The sequence below is a fragment of the Phocoena sinus genome, chromosome 10 (assembly GCF_008692025.1).
Source record: "Phocoena sinus isolate mPhoSin1 chromosome 10, mPhoSin1.pri, whole genome shotgun sequence".
Lineage (NCBI taxonomy): Eukaryota > Metazoa > Chordata > Mammalia > Artiodactyla > Phocoenidae > Phocoena > Phocoena sinus.
Genome location: NC_045772.1, coordinates 20,928,361 through 20,948,239, shown reverse-complemented (window position 1 = coordinate 20,948,239; position 19,879 = coordinate 20,928,361). Strand labels below are relative to the sequence as shown.

Genomic DNA, 19,879 nt, shown 5'->3' with positions numbered 1-19,879 from the left:
GTGTAATAAAATAATAAAGAGATTTGGCCAGTTTCTTGATAATTTGCTCTAAGACAGCTCGGGGGAAAAGTCAAGCTGAAAATGTCCGCTTTGAAGCCTCAGTTATGTGGCTTGACTTGCCTGTATTTCCTCCTCAGGTGAAGGGAGAAGACTAAAGTCATATGAAGTTTCAAGGCTCTGAGAAGCATCTGTGATCTCTTGGAAATGTTAAAATGAGTGTATATCAAAGTTGGTAATTACAACTAAAAGTATTTGGGTGAGAGGCTCATTTAAGTATTCATTCAACAAAGGTGTTGAATGCATACTATATGCCAGGCATTGTTTTGGGTGCTGAGGAAAAACAAGTGAACACTGTCTTTCTGACTCACAGGAACATCAAATTGTGAGGAAATTCTGAAGTCACTTAGTATAAGTCTCACCCAATCCTGATTTCTCTGTGTAATGTCCTTGCAGGTGGCCACCCAACCTCAACTAAAGTCAAGCTTCCTTCTCTAGCCATGTCATCTTCTTTCTCTCAGCTGATAACCTTGTTTCCTAACCTCATGGAGAAACCCACAAGCCACTGGGCCTGAATGACTGCAGGTCCCTTACCCTGCATCTCCACGTATATCTCTGTTTACTCCCATCCTTCACCCTTTTCCTCTGGTTTTCAAAAGATGAGGGTCTTCCCACTGTCCTTGACCAAGCTTTCACCTGTATCCTTGGCCACCCTTTTCCTCTCTTGGACCTTGCCCTTTCCCCTCATTCTGTGAAGAAGGCTACAGCTTCTCTCGTTCTAATCATTTTCATTTGACACTGCATCCTTTTCTCTCTTCCGCCACTTCTCCCCTCCCTTCTGAGCCAGACTTCTGAAAGAGTCATCTGCTTGGCTTGGCTCTGCTCTCTGCCTTCCTAGCCACTCTTCAACCCAACACCATCGGGTTTCTGCCTCCTCCTCTCCATCATGGCGGTTCTTGAGGCCCTTAGTGACCCCCTTATACCATAATGTGGTGAGTAGCAGACTCTTCTGATGCACCCGACCAGAATGGACCACGACTTCTTCCCAAAGCACTTCTCTGACTTCCATGATGGCCTTCTTTCATCTCACGTCTCTCACAGGTAACTCTTAACAGTTCCCCAACCTCCAGCATCTCTCTCATCCTCTTGCCTGCTGTCATAGTGTATCCTTTACACCAAATGCAGAATGATTCATTTCCACCCCTGATCATGCCATTCATCTTGCTTGTCCTACTCATTCTAGGGCAAAGGCCAAACCTCTTAGCAAGTTAAAAACAAATGCCCATCATGATCTGGCCCCTAGTGCTTCTCATCCATTTTTTGCCCCCTTCTGCCTTAAACTTTATACTCTAATGTGTCAGCTGGGGTTCAACCAGAAAAGCAGGGCCAGTAGAAGATTTATACTAGAGATTTATTAAAAAGAATTGACTTACATGATTGTGAGGGCTGTCTAGGCCAGTCTGAAATCCATAGGGCAGGCTGTTAGGAAGGGCAGGCTGGTACTCTTGGGCACAGTGGAGGTCACTGTCTACAGGTGGAATTTCTTCTTCAGGACAGCCTTGGCTCTGGTTTTAAGACCTTTCGGCTGATTGAATCAGCACCCCAACCCTCTTGTCTAGGATAATCTCCCTTATTTAGAGTAACCGATTATGGACTTGTAAAACGCCTTCACAGCAGCATCCGGATTAGTGATCACCGAGTAACTGGGGACTCTAGTCCAGCCAAGTTGGCACATCAACTAGACCATGACGTCTGATCAGACTGACTTGCTTTCAGCTCTCCAGACACGTGATGCTATGTCATATCTCTCAACCTTTGCTCATGCTGTTCGCTCTAGGGTACCCTGGTTTTGCTCCATAATCTTTTAATATTTTGAAATCGTCTGTCTCTCCACCATAAGGTCTTTAAAGGCGTGGATTCTGGGATATTTATCTTGTACCTCCATTAAATAATTTGTGGGGTAGGACTGAACTGACCCTTCATTAGCTGTTTTTCAGACTATTATTATAGAGTTCCTTAAATTTTTTTCTAGGATTATTAGGGTATAATTGACAAACTACAATCGCATTCTAATTGCTCTACCTGCCTTTCAGCAAATATTTATTGAGGGCCAGTTTGGTTGCCAAGCATTCTTCAAGTACTTGGAATACATCAGTGAATGAAACAAAGATCCCTGCCCCTGAAGAGTTAACATATTATGTGGGGGAGATAGGTAATATATAAACATAATAAATAGTGTTTAGGAAGAAGATAAATATTATGGATAAGAGAAAAAGTAGGGGAAATCAGGTGGTAGGGTTGCATGTTGCAATTTTAAATAAGGTGGTCAGCATGTAGGCCACATTGTGGAGAAGATGTGTGATCAAGGGCTAGAAGGAGCTGAGAGGGCCGCTGAGATGAGCAAGTTCATCCCAGCAGAGGGATAGCCAGTTGACAGGCCCTACGATAGGAATGAGTCTGGCAGTTTGAGGAAAAGCACAGAGACCCCTGAGCTTGGAGTGAGAAGGAAACATCAGCTCAGTGAGGTCAGAGGGACCAGATGGGGCAGGGCCTTGCAGGCCATGTAAGGACTTTGAGCCCTATATGAAATGGGAGCTTTTAAGGGGTTTTGAGCAGAAGAATCCCATGATCTGACTTATTTTTTAACAGGATCACTTTAGCTATTATTTGAGGATAGACTATAGGGGTAGAGGGTGAAAGGAGGAAGGTCAGGTAGGAGGTCACCATAATAATCAAGTTGAGACATGATGGTAGCTCTTACTAGGGGTAGAAAAAGGCACATGAAAAGTGTTAAACATCACTAATTGTTAGAGAAATGCAAATCAAAACTACAATGAGGTGTCACCTCACACCGGTCAGAATGGCCATCATCAAAAACTCTACGAACAATAAACGCTGGAGAGGGTGTGGAGGAAAGGGAACCCTCTTGCACTGTTGGTGGGAATGTAACTTGATACAACCACTATGGAAAACAGTATGAAGGTTCCTTAAAAAACTAAAAATAGAACTACTATATGACTAGTAATTCTACTACTGGGCATATACCCTGAGAAATCCATAATTCAAAAAGGCACATGCATGCAAGCACTATTTACAATAGCCAGGACATGGAAGCAACCTAAATGTCCATCGACAGATGAATGGATAAAGAAGATGTGGTGCATATATATATATATAATAGAATATTACTTAGCCATAAAAAGGAACAAAACTGGGTCATTTGTAGAGATGTAGATGGACCTAGACACTATCATACAGAGTGAAGTAAGTCAGAAAGAGAAAAAAAAACATCGTGTATTAACACATATATGTGGAATCTAAAACAATGGTATAGATGATCTTATTTGCAAAGCAGAAATAAAGACACAGACGTAGAGAACAAACATATGGATACCAAGGGGGGAGTGGGATGAATTGGGAGACGGGGGTTGACATATATACAATATTGATATTATGTATAAAATAGATAACTAAGGAGAACCTACTGTAAAGCACAGGGAACTCTACTCAGTGCTCTGTGGTGACCTAAATGGGAAGGAACTCCAAAAAAGAGGGGATATATGTATACGTATAGCTGACTCACTTTGCTGCACAGTAAAAACTAACACAACATTGGAAAGCCACTATACTCCAATAAAAATTTAAAAATAAAGTTTAAAATAAAATGTTTTAAAAATAAAACAGTTTCAGTGGGTTAGATGTGGGATAAGAGAAAGGAGCGCTAAGTATGACTATATGGGTTTTGACTTGCGTAAATGGGTTTGGTATCAACTGAGATGGAGAAGGCTGAAGGCAAAGTGGACTTAGTGGATATGAGGGCAGAAGTGGGGTCAAGACTAGAAGTCTGTGGGCAACTGGAGAGATCACGTGGGTGGTGGCATAAACATATTTGGAGTTTGAGAGATTGGTCTGGGAAGGAGATATAAAATCGACTGTTGTTGACAAGTAAATGACAAGTAAATCATCTTTTTTTTTTTCTTGCGGTACGTGGGCCTCTCACTGTTGTGGCCTCTCCCGTTGCGGAGCACAGGCTCCGGACGCGCAGGCTCAGCGGCCACGGCTCACCGGCCCAGCCGCTCCGTGGCATGTGGGATCTTCCCGGACCGGGGCACGAACCCATGTCCTCTGCATCGGCAGGCGGACTCTCAACCACTGCACCACCAGGGAAGCCCAAGGAAATCATCTTTAAAGCCATGAAAGGGAAAGAGATGACCATATGGAGAAGGGGGAGAGGATTAAGGGCTAAAATCTGGCAGGTCAGATTTTGAACCAGGTCAGAACATGAACCACCAGCCAAGAAGGCCTAGAAGGAATGGCCAGCAAGGCTGGAGAGAAGCCAGAAATTACACGTCTTTGAAGTTAAGTAAAGAAAGTTTATCACAAGGAGAGGAGTGATTATCTAGGTTAAATGTTGCTAAAAGTCAAGTAAGGTGAGAAATAAGAATTGGCCGTTGATTTTAGTAAAGTGGAGATCGATGGTGATTTTGAGAAGGACAGCTTTGGTGAAGTGGTGGGGATGAAACTCTGATTAAAGTGTGTCTCAGACAGAATGGAAGCATATGAATTGGATACTGAGAATATAGACAACTTTTTAAAAGTAGTTTTGCTGTGAAGGGTAGCGAAGAAATAGGGCAGCCGCCGGGGGAGAAACAAGGTCAAGAGAGTTTCTTTGCAAAATAGCAAATCTCCAGCAGATAAGTGGCGTTGGGGAGAGGGAAGAATTCACGATGTGAGGATTGGTGAGAGAAATGAGAGCCGTGTGCACAACAGAATCACGAACAGTTTATCTGTGACAACAGATGGGAAGGGAGAGTGTGTAGATGTTGGCAATGTGAGGAGGGTCTGAGAAGTTCTTTTGCTGCTGTTTCAGTTTTATCTGTAATGTGGTAAGGAAGGTCATAACTGAGAACGAGAGGGGAGTAAGATTGGTTGAGAGGATGGTAGGATGGTGTAAACGGTGGATTGTGGTTGCCGGCCCACATTAAATGGCTATTTGAAGTTCATGAAATTAAACTAGGACCAGTTACCATGGTTGTGTGTTTTTCTTTGACCTTGTTTAGCTACGTGAATGAAAACAAAGAATATATCAATATATAGAGTTATATTTAGTCAGGGTTTTGATTTTACCAAGGATTAGGAAAAGAGGGAGAGAGAGGGAATCAAAGGTGCACTAGAGAGAATGGTAACAGTCGATCATGTGTTTTAAGCTTAATACAGAGGGAAGTGAAGACATCTGAAGGGGGGAGTGAGTTTCAGTGGAAAGTTGATAGGATCACTTGGTTGGAGGTCCAAGAGGGGATTAGAGGGTACTGAGGTTAGGACACGGGAAGAAGAGCTGAAAAGAGGTGGTAGTGAAAGAGTAGAATGCAGGGCACTGATACTAAGAAGGGCGTTGCTCTTATTAGTAAAGATGAGGTTGAGGCTAGGGTATGAAGTTAGTGAGTGTAATATGATGGAGGGCAAGGTCAGTGGAGGAAAGTATTCTCAGAATGAGAGGCCAGGGTTTGGGAAGGATCATCTACATAGATATTGAAATTGAATTGAATAGTTTTGGGAGAGTGACATTAAGCCAGGAGGTAACCTCATCAGGAAATGAGGGAGCATGATCTGGAAGGCAGCAGGTGGGTGCAGTGATGACACGGAGAGAAGGTGGTATAATAAACCAACCTGAGATTCAAGGCTGGGAGAGTTTAGGGAAGGTGGAAGAACAGTGGTCTGAAGGTGGCATGAGGACTCAAGGAGGACACCCGCCCCCTGCATTCTCCAGATCCTTTGGTGTCAGGGCTGTGGGACAAAAATAGTACCATAGGAAAGAGCCACGGGGAAGCTGTGACCTCTGGGAAGAGCCAGGCTTTCATGAAAGCAAGAAGATGAAGGGGCCAATCTGAGAAAAGGCTGATGGGAAGAGAATTCTGGAAGGCCCAGTGAGCCCAGTTTTTGAAACCTCTACAGTTTCACCTCTCCCTATTTTTCCTGGCATCTTTTATACTAGGTAACCTGCCTTGTTCTACTTTATCCACAGCTCTGCACTATTTCTCAAGTAGGCTTTTACTCTTCCAGTTCTCTGCTATTATTCAAGTTCCTCGCTCTTTTTGGAACGCCCCTACCTCAATGCATCTCTCTCAAGCCCTTCTCATTCCTCAAAGTGTATCCCAAATCCCCCCTCCTCCCCAAAGCCTTTCTGATCCAACTGGTCAGAACTTGGAAGCCTTATCAAAGGCTGATTATTTGCTGTTTGTCGCAATCTATTGCACTCACTGGGTATAGGTTTGCATTCTGAAGCTATGCAGGGTAAATCGATTCTTCTTTCAGTGCTGATCTTTTAGTTGTTCAAAAACCTCATCTTGAGCTATTTGCCAACTGAAACATTTTCTAGTTCCTTCGATGCTTCCTTCAAACAGCATGGTTTTCACCTTCTTTACCATCCTACCCACTCCACTCTTAGAAAAAGTCTTATTTCATTACTGCATCTTTGGAAATACAGTGCCCAGAATTGTACAGAATATTCTGTTTGTGTTTGACCCAGTCAGAGAAGAGTCAGTCTTTGACATCCTCTACTGATATTAATGTAATAAACATTTGAAGAAATGTTAAGATATTTCCTAATGGTGTGATGTCAGCATATCTTGTCACTGCTCTTACCTTAAAAAACACATCACTACATTTATCTATCATAATTTTATCATCGATTCTTGAACCCTGCTTGCATTGGCTATTGGTTGAAAATATAAATAAAACCAATTCTTTAGCACATAATTATCGTTAAGAAAAATCATATTAAACAAATTATGATTAGAAACCTGTTTTTGAAAATATATGTATTTAAAACTCACATTATTAAGATAGATGTGACTTCAATTCCATCCTTTTATTTTTAGTGTACTTTTACTAAGGCATCATCGTTCTCTGTTGGGAGATTATAGAAGAGCTCTCAAACCGAGTTGCTTATTTGCAGTGAATCATAGATCTTAGAAGCGGCATGTGCGTTTTAGTCATAGTGAGGCCTCTTAAATCATCCATCTCCTTTTTACAAAGTTAATAATCTCGATTCCCAAAGCACTTTCTAAAAGCCCACTCAGACTGGTCGAAAAGAAAGAACAAGAAAATCTTGTACATCTTCTGTGCCATCAGCCCTGAACAATTTCAGTTCATTTATTCCCCTTTGAGTTTACAAACATTTCTGAGTGCCTACTATGTCCTAACAAATATTTATTTGGAGGGTACTTCATTGGGGCTGGAGTGGTGTAGAACTCTATTGCATATGGACCTTGGGGAGCTCACAGTCATGTCCAGAAAGACCATCAGTCAGGGCTCTTTGGTTATAAATAACTGAAACCAATTATTTAATCCAAGCAAGGAAGGAATTTAAATTTGAAGGATATGGATGGAAAGGCTGGAGAACTGGCCTTGGAAAAGGAACAGATACCAAGAAAAGGACTATTTGACTTTCTGGAATAAATGAACCCTTACCGTTTTTCTTGGTTTTTGCATCATTTGGCTCCGTTTTTGAAGACCTGGAAGAGATTCTATCAGCCATGTGCCTTTCCCTTGGTTGGGCAGTGAGTGATGAGAGATAAAAGGATAGGACAGAGGAGGCGTCCCTCTTCAGCTTTGATAATAGGAGGATAGGACCCCTTGATTTCTCCTCCCACCCAGGCTGCACACAGTAAGGGAAAGACATTTCCGCAAAAGGAAATAGAGGTGATGTTAGAAAAGGGAAATGTATATGGAAGAATATCCACTACAGGGACCTGTACTTAACCTGCTATAATAGAATTCATTGTATTAAGGGCTAGAATAGAGATATAAATAAAATTATGGAAACATTATCACTAGGGAAAAGATATAAGGATTCTACAGGTTGGACTTTGAAGGTCAGCTAAGACATCAACAGGAAGATGGAGGGATGGCCATTCAGATATAGGAAAGAGCGTAATAATAGTGCATTATAGTGGTGATCAGTGCAAGCTTTGTTGTTAGATGTTTTAAACCCACATATGTTCCCTAATAGCTATGCAGACTTGGGCAAATGACTTAATTTCTCTGACTCTTTTTCCTTATCAGCAAAATGAGAATACCTATCTCACAGTGTTAGGGTTGCCAGATGAAACACAGGACTTGGTTAAATTTCAGATAAACAACAAATACCTTCTGGTGTAAGAATGTCCCATGAATGGCATGAGGCAGCCTTATGATAAAAAATTATTAGTTTATTTGAAATTCAAATTACTTGGGCACCCTATATTTTTATGTGTTATATCTGGCAACCCTATGTGGCATTCTTATGCCACAAAAATTCATTCATGTAAAATGCTCTATATGATCCTTGCACAGTAAGGTGACAGGAGCAAAGGATCATTTTTGTTGTCACCATCATCCTAGACAAAATTCACAAGCCTGAAAGTACTTATGTCCCAGAAGCATTTCTCACTCGGTCCTTGAAGCATAGAGCAGTTTCCCAGTTAACTTGAGCCAGGTTAGCAATTCAGACGGTTTCTCTTTATGCAGCACTGACGCAGGAGCTGTTCACCTTCATCTTGTATTTGTATGATTTCTCTTTCCTTCTGATTGTTTCAGATGTTTCTCTTGTGTATTGATTTCATTTTGACCTTATCTTTTAGCTGCTCCTAATTAATGAATATTATTCCACTTTATAGGCCAATAATAAAAGTATTAAATGGCACCAGGCTTGGAACTGTCATTTAAGGGTCAAGAGCAGAGTCAACTGAAGCACTGACTGCGAATTTTTGAATTTGAAAGTGTAAAGCTTAGTGAGTATGGGTCACATTATCCCATTTTAATGACTGTGCCACACAAAATAGAATTAGAAGCTTTGTGAAATCTAAAATATTTCTTCTATTGCTTTCCCTTTATATGATAGGCCCATCATATAGTCCTAGAGAAATGCCATTAGTCACAGAATTTGTCCTTTATTCTCTTCTAGAGTTGGTAAAATGATGTTTTGCTGATATATTTCATTATTTTCCCAAGTAATTTCTAACACAATTCCTTTTATCTCCCTTTAAAAGCCTAAGCAGCCCTTTCCCCTTTTATGCATGATTATTTTTCCCTTATATAGATATGTATTTAAATGCTGGGACAAGTTGATTTCACAGGAGAGAAACTTTAGGATTTTGTTGTTTCCAGTGAGCTAGAACAACATGTATACATGTCATCTGTATACTGTCGTCTTATGCTATCTGTATACAGACGGTACTAAATGTTTGACAATAATAAAATTACAGCCCCCCTTAAGTACTCTACTGTATTCCCAACCTCAAAAACTGTTAAGCTATTTGCAGTCATTATTTCATTTAATTCCATAATATCCTCATGCTGTCAGCCTTATTTTATGGTTGGGGAAACTAAGGCACAGAGAAGGTTTAAGTAACTTGCCCCAAAACACGCAGCCAGTAAGTGGCGGAGGCAGGATTCCAACTCTGGTGGTTTGATTCTCTCATTACTTTCTTCAAACAACTTGGTAGCAATATTTCTAGCAAGTTTGTATACCAAACCTTTGGAAAATTTAAAGCCCTGTAATAGTTCAACCCGTAGCATAAGAAGACTATAGGAAGGGACCAGTTAGATTCCACTGAAAACATAGTCACCTTAACCAGTTATTTCTTTCTATATAAGTGATGCTCCACTTTGTAGCATCATTTTTGTTCTACTCTGCATTAGACCTTTGTTTTTTCATCTTCCCTTTTTCAAATTCCAGTATTATGTCAAGGCCTGGTCTCAAATTAGGGAAACAGAATTAACTCGGCAAGTACCTTTCACATTCTGTTTAACATAAGTGCCAGAGGCTGTGGGGAAAAGGAGAGAAAAGGAGCAATTAAGCAGAGATTGGAAAAAAGAAAGACAGCAAAGAAAGCCTTGTGTGTTGGCTGACTTGTTTCTAGTTCTGCCAAGATGAGGGTCAAGATTCAGCTCATTCTTTAGGGGAAAAAAGTGAACATATGGCTAATCTTGACCACAATAATAATCATGGTACCACCACCTTATGTTAGATGATGCTCCATTGTCTCCAAAGGGCTTCCACAAATATTTCTCCTGCATCTCACTGAGTTCTCACAGTGGTCTGTGAGGCAGAATTAGCCCTGCTTTACTGTGCCTCAGGAAATGAAATTGCTTGACGAAAAGTACAAAATTAGTCATTGATGGACCCTAGCTAAAACCCATGTCTTTAGTTTCTTATGAGTGTTTTTTCCCACTGAGCCAGTTTTTTTTCCTTGAGGGTGAAAATAGTTGAGTGTGAAATGTAGTGTTTTCTCATCACCTTATCCGGGAACAGACATTTTACTGAGAACTGTGCCTGAAGCTTCTTTATTGAACCTGAGGAATCTGGCTACTCTTCTTGAATGAATCTGAAGCTTGGATGAAAAGATATATTTACTTTTCTATTTGTGAAATGGATTTTTGGTGTGGCTGGAAGATAAGATCTTCCACATGGCTTTGAGAATATGTGGGAGAAAAAGTATAAGAGCTACTTTGGACCTCTGTTTTATTTCTCATTGCCTTGAAGGTGAATGTGGTATCTTTCTAAACTATGGTTTAGAAATAACACTAATCATCCTTCATTTGAATCTCTTCCTCTTTAAGTGGGTTTTTTGTAAAATGTGTGATGATGTGAGTTTAGTAAATAGAGGGGTGCTTAGGAAAAGAAGCTGTTTTGAGCCTTGAAATGTGGGCATTGGGATCTGTGCTCCTTGCTCTCATTTGCTGAGTAACAAAATTGAGTTTTCCAAAAATACATACCAAATTCTTCCCTTAGAAATTTTCACTTTTTCCCCTTTGCTGAGGGACATATGCACATATTTTGACCTATGTAGTGCACTTAGAGAGAATTTTCTGAAGAATCTGTTCACAACCATTTGAATATACAAAGTGAATAAAGAAAAGCTACAGAAAAGGCATCCACAAAGACAACTATTTCTGGAAAGAGTATTGTGTTTTAATGGAATTTAGAACTGCATCTTCTGCCCAAGTCTGTTTCAAATAACTTTATATTTAAGAAGCTTGGAGAGATTTAAATAAATACTAACTCAAGATCATATGACTATAACTAGTGGCCTGAGCCCTAAACCTAAACTAAGTTCTTAATCGTGGTAGATAGACGGTTAATAGTAAGCTTCTGCTCTACTTACTTAATTCCCTGAGTTAGAGATAAGAGGCCAATGCACAAGATGGACAGAGCCCTGGCTCTCAAGAGGTTTGTTGTTTTGCAAGGCCATTCTCTTTCATACATTCATCTTAGGCCCTCCTGAAGATTTACCGTGCAAGTTAAAAGAGTAAACAACATTATAGTGATGCTGAAAGTATCAAGGTTTCTACTCCGTAACCCCTCCTAATCCTGAGTTTCTCTTTTCCCTTCCTCGGCAAGAGTCACCGTTGTCATAGCAACAGAACTCAGCATCTAGGAGATTGGAAGACCCCCATGGAGCCCTGCCTACACTCCCACACAAATCCTTCCTGCCATTTAAGGCTTTGCAGCTCCGGTTTCCAGGCCCTCTTTGGAACTCTTAACGCAGGCATTCTGTATAATTTAGGAGATCACTATCTTGCCAATCCTGGGAAACATAGAAGTAATTTTGTTGAAGGTCAGCCATTACTGGCTGAAGCAGTGGGATTATTATTTCCATTTTAGACCTGAGAAACATTCACCCGCTGTTAGCTAAATATGGTTCTCCAGTAAGGACCCAGTCCAGAATTGGGTCCTTAGAACTACTCAGTGTTAATCATTTGAAGAAATGTCTTTAGCTTTTATAGTGACGGGTGTGGGTGAATCAATCTGTGTATTCCTGCTAATACAAAGCCGAGCTTTCTTCTGTAAAAGAATGATCTTGCAAATCACTAGATTTATAGTTAAGCAACACTAATATGAAAGAGTGGGATTTGTGTGTCTTTTTACAATAGCACGTATGAAGCATCTTCTGTTGTGAAGGTTTTTTAGCTTATGGTACACTAAATAGAGTTTGGTAAGCACTATAAATGAAGTTAAGAAACACAGATGGAAAGTTTTTCCAGAACCAGTAAAATATCCCACAAGTAAATCTTGGGTTTCCAATGTCAGATCCTCCAGAAGAATTGGGTTCATTTCCCCGCTTCCTTCCTAGGAGATTTATCGTGGACGCTGGCTGATATAGGGAAAGTCTGAAAAGAAGACAGACTGTATACCTCCCTCCCTTCTTAATATCATTCTCCATCTTAACACTGTCTTAGGAACACTGAATTCATTCATGGGGAATTGAAAACACACTCCCAGTTTCAAAAATGGTGTCTTTGCAGCCTATTAAGTCCAAAAATATTACATGTGAGGGTTCATTTTAGATATTTATATCAAGTGTTGAAATATCACTGCTCTCTGTTCTGTAAAAAATGCTGCATTTGAGGGCTTGTATTAACTATACCTCTCTGGACAGGAACTACCAATTTTATTTGCAGAATATAAATTGAATGTAGACAGAAGCTTAGATAGAGCATCATTTATTATGAGGTAGTCATAGAAAATACCATTTGTCCCCTTAAGCTTACTTTACAGGGTCCTCCATCTTTTGTGTTTCATGGGGAAGTTAAGATTTGATTTGTCACACTTTCCTTTACTTGTTTCAACGTGGAGTAACTGTTCCAAATCCAAATTACAGGATTTTTTTTTTACTAAATTGTGTTTATTTAGTATAGGTCCTAAACCTGGAATTGGCCCTCATTTTGCAGAGAAGGAATATATCACTTAAAATTTTTAGTGGATCATGATGGCTTAACACTATGAACCAAATTATTTGCATATGTGTAAATAATTGATAATTTTTAAAAGAGCTCAAAAAATTGTCCCTTCATTTTATAAATGAGGAAAATGAGGTTCATTATTTAATGGCCTAGGAACACATAAAAATGGAATTTAAATCCAGGTCAGTGTAGTGTCAAAATACGCTTTTTATATCATTTTGTGTTAACTTGCAAATATAAGATCATCTGTATTTGAACAAAAAAATTGAATTTTAAGTAATTTATTTAAAGCCACTATACTAAGGCAATATAATAGAAGAATTATATCGATAATAATGATTTGATGGGTGAGTGGGGGCAAGGGGGAGTGGCAGTAATAGTAAGTTATATTGTCTTGTATCATAGCAGAAAACTATGTAACAGATATTTGATCCTTAAACAGTGGGGGGAGGCGGTTAATCTGCATATAATATATAGTTGGCTCTCCCAGTCAGTGGTTCCTTCCCATCAGCGGATTCAACCACGTGCACTCTTAAGTACTATACTATTTACTCTTGAAAAATAGTCCTGTATAAGTGGACCTATGCAGTTCAAACCCGAGTTGTTCAAGGGTCAACTGTATAAAATTGATCAAGAAACAATGGGATACACATATAGAGAGATCTAAAGGAAGTAAAACCAGATACTCTTAAAAGTGGTTGGACTGAGGAAATAGGATTGGGGTTGAAGAAGGGGTAGAGTTGTCCACTGCTGATTTTCGTTATAAGCTCTTTGGTACTTGAAGGTTTTCTTTATTATTTGACAAATTTTAAAAAGAAGGGAAGGGAAGAGCAAATGTATGATTTAGAATATGACTTTCATAGTCATTTATAGCAGCGGTCCCCAACCTTTTTGGCACCAGGGACCAGTTTCGTGAAAGACAACTTTTCCACGGACCGGGATCGGGTGGTTGGTTCAGGGTGTAACGCGAGCAGTGGGGAGTGTCAGATGAAGCTTCTCTCGCTCCCCCTCCACTCATCTCCGAGGTACCCGTCCTCGGCCCAGGGGTTGGGCACCCCTGATCTATAGATAACCTATCAAGATGTGTTAAAGTTGTGGACTAGAAAGGAAAACTGGGACATTTTCTTAGTCAGTATCCACTGCTGTTGCTAGTTATATGAAATTGCCATAAAAGAGCTTTAACCGAGACACTAATATGTTCAAGGCCTTGTCCTAGGTTCTGTAGGAGACAAAAAGGTGGATGCAGTTTGGTGCCAGGCCTGCATCAAGTTACAATCTAGTCGAAGGTGCTAGAGATGAGGAAGAAATCTAGACAGGGAGGACTAGGAACTCACATTTGTCTGTATCTACAAGGTGCTAGGTAATTTTGATGGAAAACATGTACTGTAAAAAAGATAAGATACAGATAGCTATGTGGGTTCGGTGGGTGAAAAAGGGTATTTACTTGTTAGAATCAAGAAATGCTTGAAGCGCAGAGCATTTAGGAGGGGCCTTAAAAGTAGAAAGGGATTTCTGTAGACAGAGATGGTTGGGATGGGAGAGGAATCGACATATTTGGTAACTAAGAAATTCATATTGGAAGCTTTTTTGGGTCCCTTTTGTATATAAGCATTTAGCTAAAATCCATGTACTCTAGGTACAAATCTAAAGTGAATTTTTAAGACGTTTGCTCAGCTGAAGACGTTTTATTGAATGCAAGTGCTGTTATCAAGGTTACTTTTTATCGAAACTACTTTCAGTTTTACTCATACTACAAATCACAATTAAGATTTGAATTTACTCACTCCTGTCAATCAAGTGTGAGAAAAGCTAAAGGTAAATTTGGAGAGCACATGAATTTTGTTGCTGTTTTTCATTTTTAAAAATTGTTCAGGGCTTCCCTGGTGGCACAGTGGTTGAGAGTCCGCCTACCGATGCAGGGGACACGGGTTTGTGCCCCCAAAAATGGTAAATTTTCTTATTTCTAACAGCCTGTGTTTTTGACTGCTTGGGTATGTGTGATTTTAAAGACTGGTTAAGGGCATGGGTTGGTATTACATCTTTACAACTTAGTGGCTTTTTGGGGCAAATTACTACTTCTTACTGCACCTCCTTTTCAAGGTTAGAGTAGAAACTAAGTGAGATAATAAAGTACATAGCACACAGCCTGGCTGAAAAGTGGTATTGAATTTTTTTTTTTTTTCCCCTGTCGATGTCATTGTGAGATCTTTAGGTCTTTGGTTATTGAGCAGAACAAAGGTGACTAGCCTTAGTAGAGGTTGAAAAGCATCAAAAGTTTTCCCTACCCATTCAAGGTAGCTGGCCATGGTGGAGAAAAAAGCAGACAGCCCATTTAAATTCTGGGCCAGCAGGAAGACATCTTTGTTCTGTACCATTGAGAAGCTTAATCTCACTGATAACTTCAGCCCTTGCAATGAGCCAACTGAATGCATGCATTTAAAAATTCACTGCTGTGTCTGCAGTGTTTAACTGTCACCTTAAATGCATGCTGGTCCCAAATAATTGACTTACGGATTCTTTCTCATTATTCAATGGCTGGATAGTTTCTGTAGAAATGCCATTGTTGCTATATAATAAATTATTATGGATGATAATAGTAATGGCTTCCATTTACTGAGTGCTATGACAGCTAAGAGCTTTTCATGCGTTATCTCATTTAATCCTCATGGCTACTCTGTGTGACTGTTACAGTCGCCCATTTCATGGATGAGGAAACTAAGATCTAGAGAGATTTGGTGTTCCCTAGTAAGAATTTGAATGCTGGTTTGTCTGCCTCCAGAATCTGAGCTTATAGCTTTACTTGTTACCCTCCTGCCTTTGTTTCGTAAGTACCGCATATCCTCATAAATTCGTTCCATCTACATTAGTTGAGGGCCTACCCTGTGCTAGACACTGTTCTAAGTGATGGGTTATAGCATGCAGACAAAAGTTCCTGCCCTCCTAAGGCTCACCTTCTATTATGGTTACTTGTGTCCATTCCCCTCCCAGAATGAGTGTTCTTGTAAGATAGCAGCTGTATCTTATTCTTCTTGAGTTTTAGGGATGTAACTGAAATTTTTTTCAAGGCTAAGAATAATTCCTGGGACTATGAAAGAATTATTTCTACAAACATTTTGGAAGCTAGAGTGTGCCCCATTTTGTTTATCAGGCTGTCGTTTATTTTAGCACTGACGTTTAGCCCTTCCAGACTCATCAGATTGGAGATGTTCTTACTGATTATTTTAAGAAGCATTCAGAGATTTATTATTATTAATGATGAAGCTACTTTTTGATATCTTGGTTTCTTTGACTTCCTTAAGTGTTGTATAGGTGTGTGGAGAAGCATTAAAAAAAACCTCTTTCTTTAGAACACACCAAAAATACATTGGGCAAACCTAGTACAAGGGCCTTAACTACTTCATAGAATAAATTAAAGTATTCTGGTATAATTGAAAAGTAAATGATATAACAGGGGAAGTCCAACTGTGAGAGGAAAAATTGATACCGTTTTTCTGTGATATCAGGAATATTAAATCCTTTCCTATAAATAAATTATAACCGTTTTAAGGAAGATGGTTTCATAAAGTATTAGTGGTGAATGTCCCTTTTTAGCCATGTAGAAGCTGAGAATAATTTTAAATGTCCTTGGGTGGAGGCTAGCATATTATATTCTTCACCTAGGAAATCATCCATAAATGCTATGAAGTATGTGGTATTTTAATAAAGTAATTGCCTTATTTTTGCCTTGGAAATACAATTAAACCTTTTTGGTCCCATAAGGGGCAAATGGCTGGTAATGTTCCTCATTTTTTAAAAGTCATTTGTCCTCGTGGGAGGATCATTGGCAAAGCAGCTGGCTGTTCTTTTTAGATTTTGACATTGCTTCTCCTTGGGACCCTGATGCTGGGCTGTGTGATAACCAGTGCAAACTCCGTGAATATCTTTCGTTTCTCTAGAAGGAGGTGTGGATTTGCAAAGCTACCAGCTGGATATGCAAATACTACCTGACGGGCCAAAGAGTGATGTGGACTTTTCAGAGATTCTTAATGCAATACAAGAAAGTAAGTTTCACTCCAATTTTAAATTCACCGTGAAAGGAGAAAGTGTTATAACACTTGGGAGGGGTAATAAAACTAGAAACCTTAGATGCCAAGCTTTAAAATAAAATGATGTCTTAAAAGAGATGCTGTGTAAAATAATTTTGATACCAGAAGAGATGGTTAGTGAAATGCTGGCTTAATTTTTGAAACTGAACCACATAGTTTTGGGGTCTTCGATGAAGCCTAGTGGGAAAACTGTAGAGGGATTATAAATTCTGTATAGTTAGTATGCTATAATATTTAGTAAGTAACTGGGTATTATAATTTTTTAGATTCCTTGATTAATCATAATCAAAGAAAAATCTTTAAGAAAACAGAATACTATTCCTTCACTCAGATATCAGTAGTAAGAAGTAAATGTTGACGCAGTAAGCTGAAATCAGGGGAATTTTATTGTCCAAAATGGGTATTGGAGTCATTGATGCTGGGCCGTGACCGAGAAGTAAACTCCTCTTTTCTAAGCATTTTGATTAATCAAGGTTTACTCTTCTTCCACTGTTTTACTGTTATACAGTTTTCACTAAGAACTTTATCATAATCAATACATTTGCTCAGGTTAGAGATTTAGCATTGAGGATGGGGATGCAGTATCACATACTAAGTCATCAGCATTCATGTTCTGCTGTCAGAGCTCTAATTCTAGATAATGTTAGTCTTTTAATATCAAATAATATTATGTAATATTGGATTTGAAGAGTGTAGACTGGAAGAGCCTTGTATAAAGAACTACTGCAATCTTTTGCTACTTTTAGTTTTGTGACATTGCATTTCTATACAATGAAATACATATTTCTAAATTATATTTCTATATTTTCTGTGAACATTTTAAAGCATTTTAGTACTATTTATCCCCTTTTGTCATTGCACTACCCTCCTGACCTTATGGGGTAATTACTATGTCCACTTTACAGGTAGGATAGCTCAGGGTGGGAGAAGTTAAGTGCCGACATAATAAGATAAATAATGGAGACCAGAGTGGAGTGGAGAGTCTCCTACCCTTCGTTGAATTCCTTCATGAATGTACTTGGTATAGGGTTTAAACACTGAGGTGAAGGATCTTGGAATTGAAGAAGATGAGGCTACTTCTGAGAGAAATATTTTTAATGAAGACTATAAGAGGACCAACTATTTGTTCTGGGTGGGCAATCCCTTCATACTAGGTTACTGAATAAAAGCAAAAAAATGTCCCCGGGAGAATAAAAATCAAATTAATAGACATTGGAAAGAAATTAACGTTTCATGGAAAGTTATGAAATTGTGTAATTACTTCCTTTGATTTGAAAGATGATAGATTATACTTTGCTGAAAGGATTTTTTTAAATAAATGATAAAACCTGGCTTCTATGCAGATATAGGCGATGAACTTCAATTTTTTTAGGGCTGAATGAACTTAGGATGGGAATAAAGACGCAGATCTACTAGAGAATGGGCTTGAGGACACGGGGAGGGGGAAGGGTAAGCTGGGACAAAGTGAGAGAGTGGCATGAACATACATACACTACCAAATGTAAAATAGATAGCTAGCGGGAAGCAGCCGCATAGCACAGGGAGATCAGCTCGGTGCTTTGTGACCACCTAGAGGGGTGGGACAGAGAGCGTGAGATGGAGGGAGATGCAAGAGGGAGGAGATATGGGGATATATGTATACGTATAGCTGATTCACTTTGTTATAAAGCAGAAACTAACACACCATTGTAAAGCAATTATACTCCAATAAAGATGTTAAAAAAAACTTACTTATCAAAAAGCTAGTAATATTGTAAAAAAAATGAACTAAATGTTCATAAGACTATTTTTATCATAATTTTTGTGAGCACACCTTAGTAAAAACACATTTGTTTATGATGTTAACTGTTTTATAGTTTAGAATGGTGATCTCTTTATGAACAAGTAGAAGAGTACAAGTTTGTGAGAACTTAATATTTAAATATAAAAACAAGGAAAAGGAAATATTACTTCATTTTAGAAAGCAAATCAAGTTTTATAGGTTTAAGAATTTTCCAGTGTTTGGGAATTAATCTGTTTATTTCCTTGTTTAAAAAACAAGTTTTATGCTAAGTAGGTTTGGGAAGCTGTCCACACAGTCTGGGGCAACTCTGGTAAGAAAGATTTGGGCCGTTTATCTACCTACAGAGTCTAACTAGAGATTCCAAATATGATTCAGATGTTTAACCAGTTCATTGAAATTTCTAAGTATAAAAACACATGGCTTGGTTCTTCAAGGGACTGTACCTTAGATTATTGTTTGTAGAAAGCTTTGGAAGACCAAAATATAAAAAATGTAAAAAATACAGGATTTGAACATCAGTAAAACTCCTTGTCTGCTACAAATGTTTTTATTGGGATTAGCAGGATGATGGAAAGATTTCACTGTTTCTTAGAATTTGTGGACATATATGTATGACCTTCAAGGTTGAGCTAGAAGACTCTGTGTGTGTGTGTGTGTGTGTGTGTGTGTGCGCGCGTGTGCGCGCGCATGTTTCAAACATTTCTTGAGTGTCTTAGCAGCCATCATAGTAAGTGCTCTCCCTTACTATCTCTTGTCATTGTTAAAACAACTGTAATTAATAGATACTATTTTCTCCATTTTAAAGGTGAGTATACCTCCCCAGGCGATATGATTAATATATGATAAAGTCAATATTTCATTGTATGTCAGTCCTTGTTATGCTAAATAAAAAGTGAGATAAAAATGATTAGGAAAAAGTGAACTACTTTGGATTTTTACAGTTTGATTCTTATGTTGTTACATCTGGATGCAAGAAATCCTCTACCATGCTTCTACGTTGTAAAATACATTTACATTTTTTCCTATATTGGTTATGCCCTAAGTATAGCTTCATCTGTTCAAAAGAAGATGTCTCAGAATGGTTAACCATCCATAAGTTGTTTTTCAACTTCCCCCATATCAGACGTATGGCTTATAGGAAGGAAAGAGTTATTTTATCCATCCACTCATGTATCCATCTCACCTGTCATATGCCAGGTACTGTACTAGGCATAACTCTTTAAAGCAGTGGTGAATGTTCTGGTGCACAGTTGGATTCAGGAAAAACTTTGTCTTATTGTTCAAAATG

At 39.0% G+C, this 19,879-nt stretch overlaps 1 protein-coding gene across 6 annotated transcripts in view; it reads left to right on the top strand.

Moving 5' to 3' along the window:
- ANO4 (anoctamin 4) overlaps positions 1–19,879 on the top strand; it is a 447,653-nt gene that overhangs the window by 217,322 nt on the left and 210,452 nt on the right. For all 6 annotated transcript variants that reach the window (XM_032647033.1, XM_032647032.1, XM_032647038.1 and 3 more), the window contains one exon: positions 16,659–16,763. In XM_032647033.1, the coding sequence (XP_032502924.1) occupies positions 16,659–16,763 (105 nt within the window). The remainder of the gene's footprint in view (positions 1–16,658; positions 16,764–19,879) is intronic.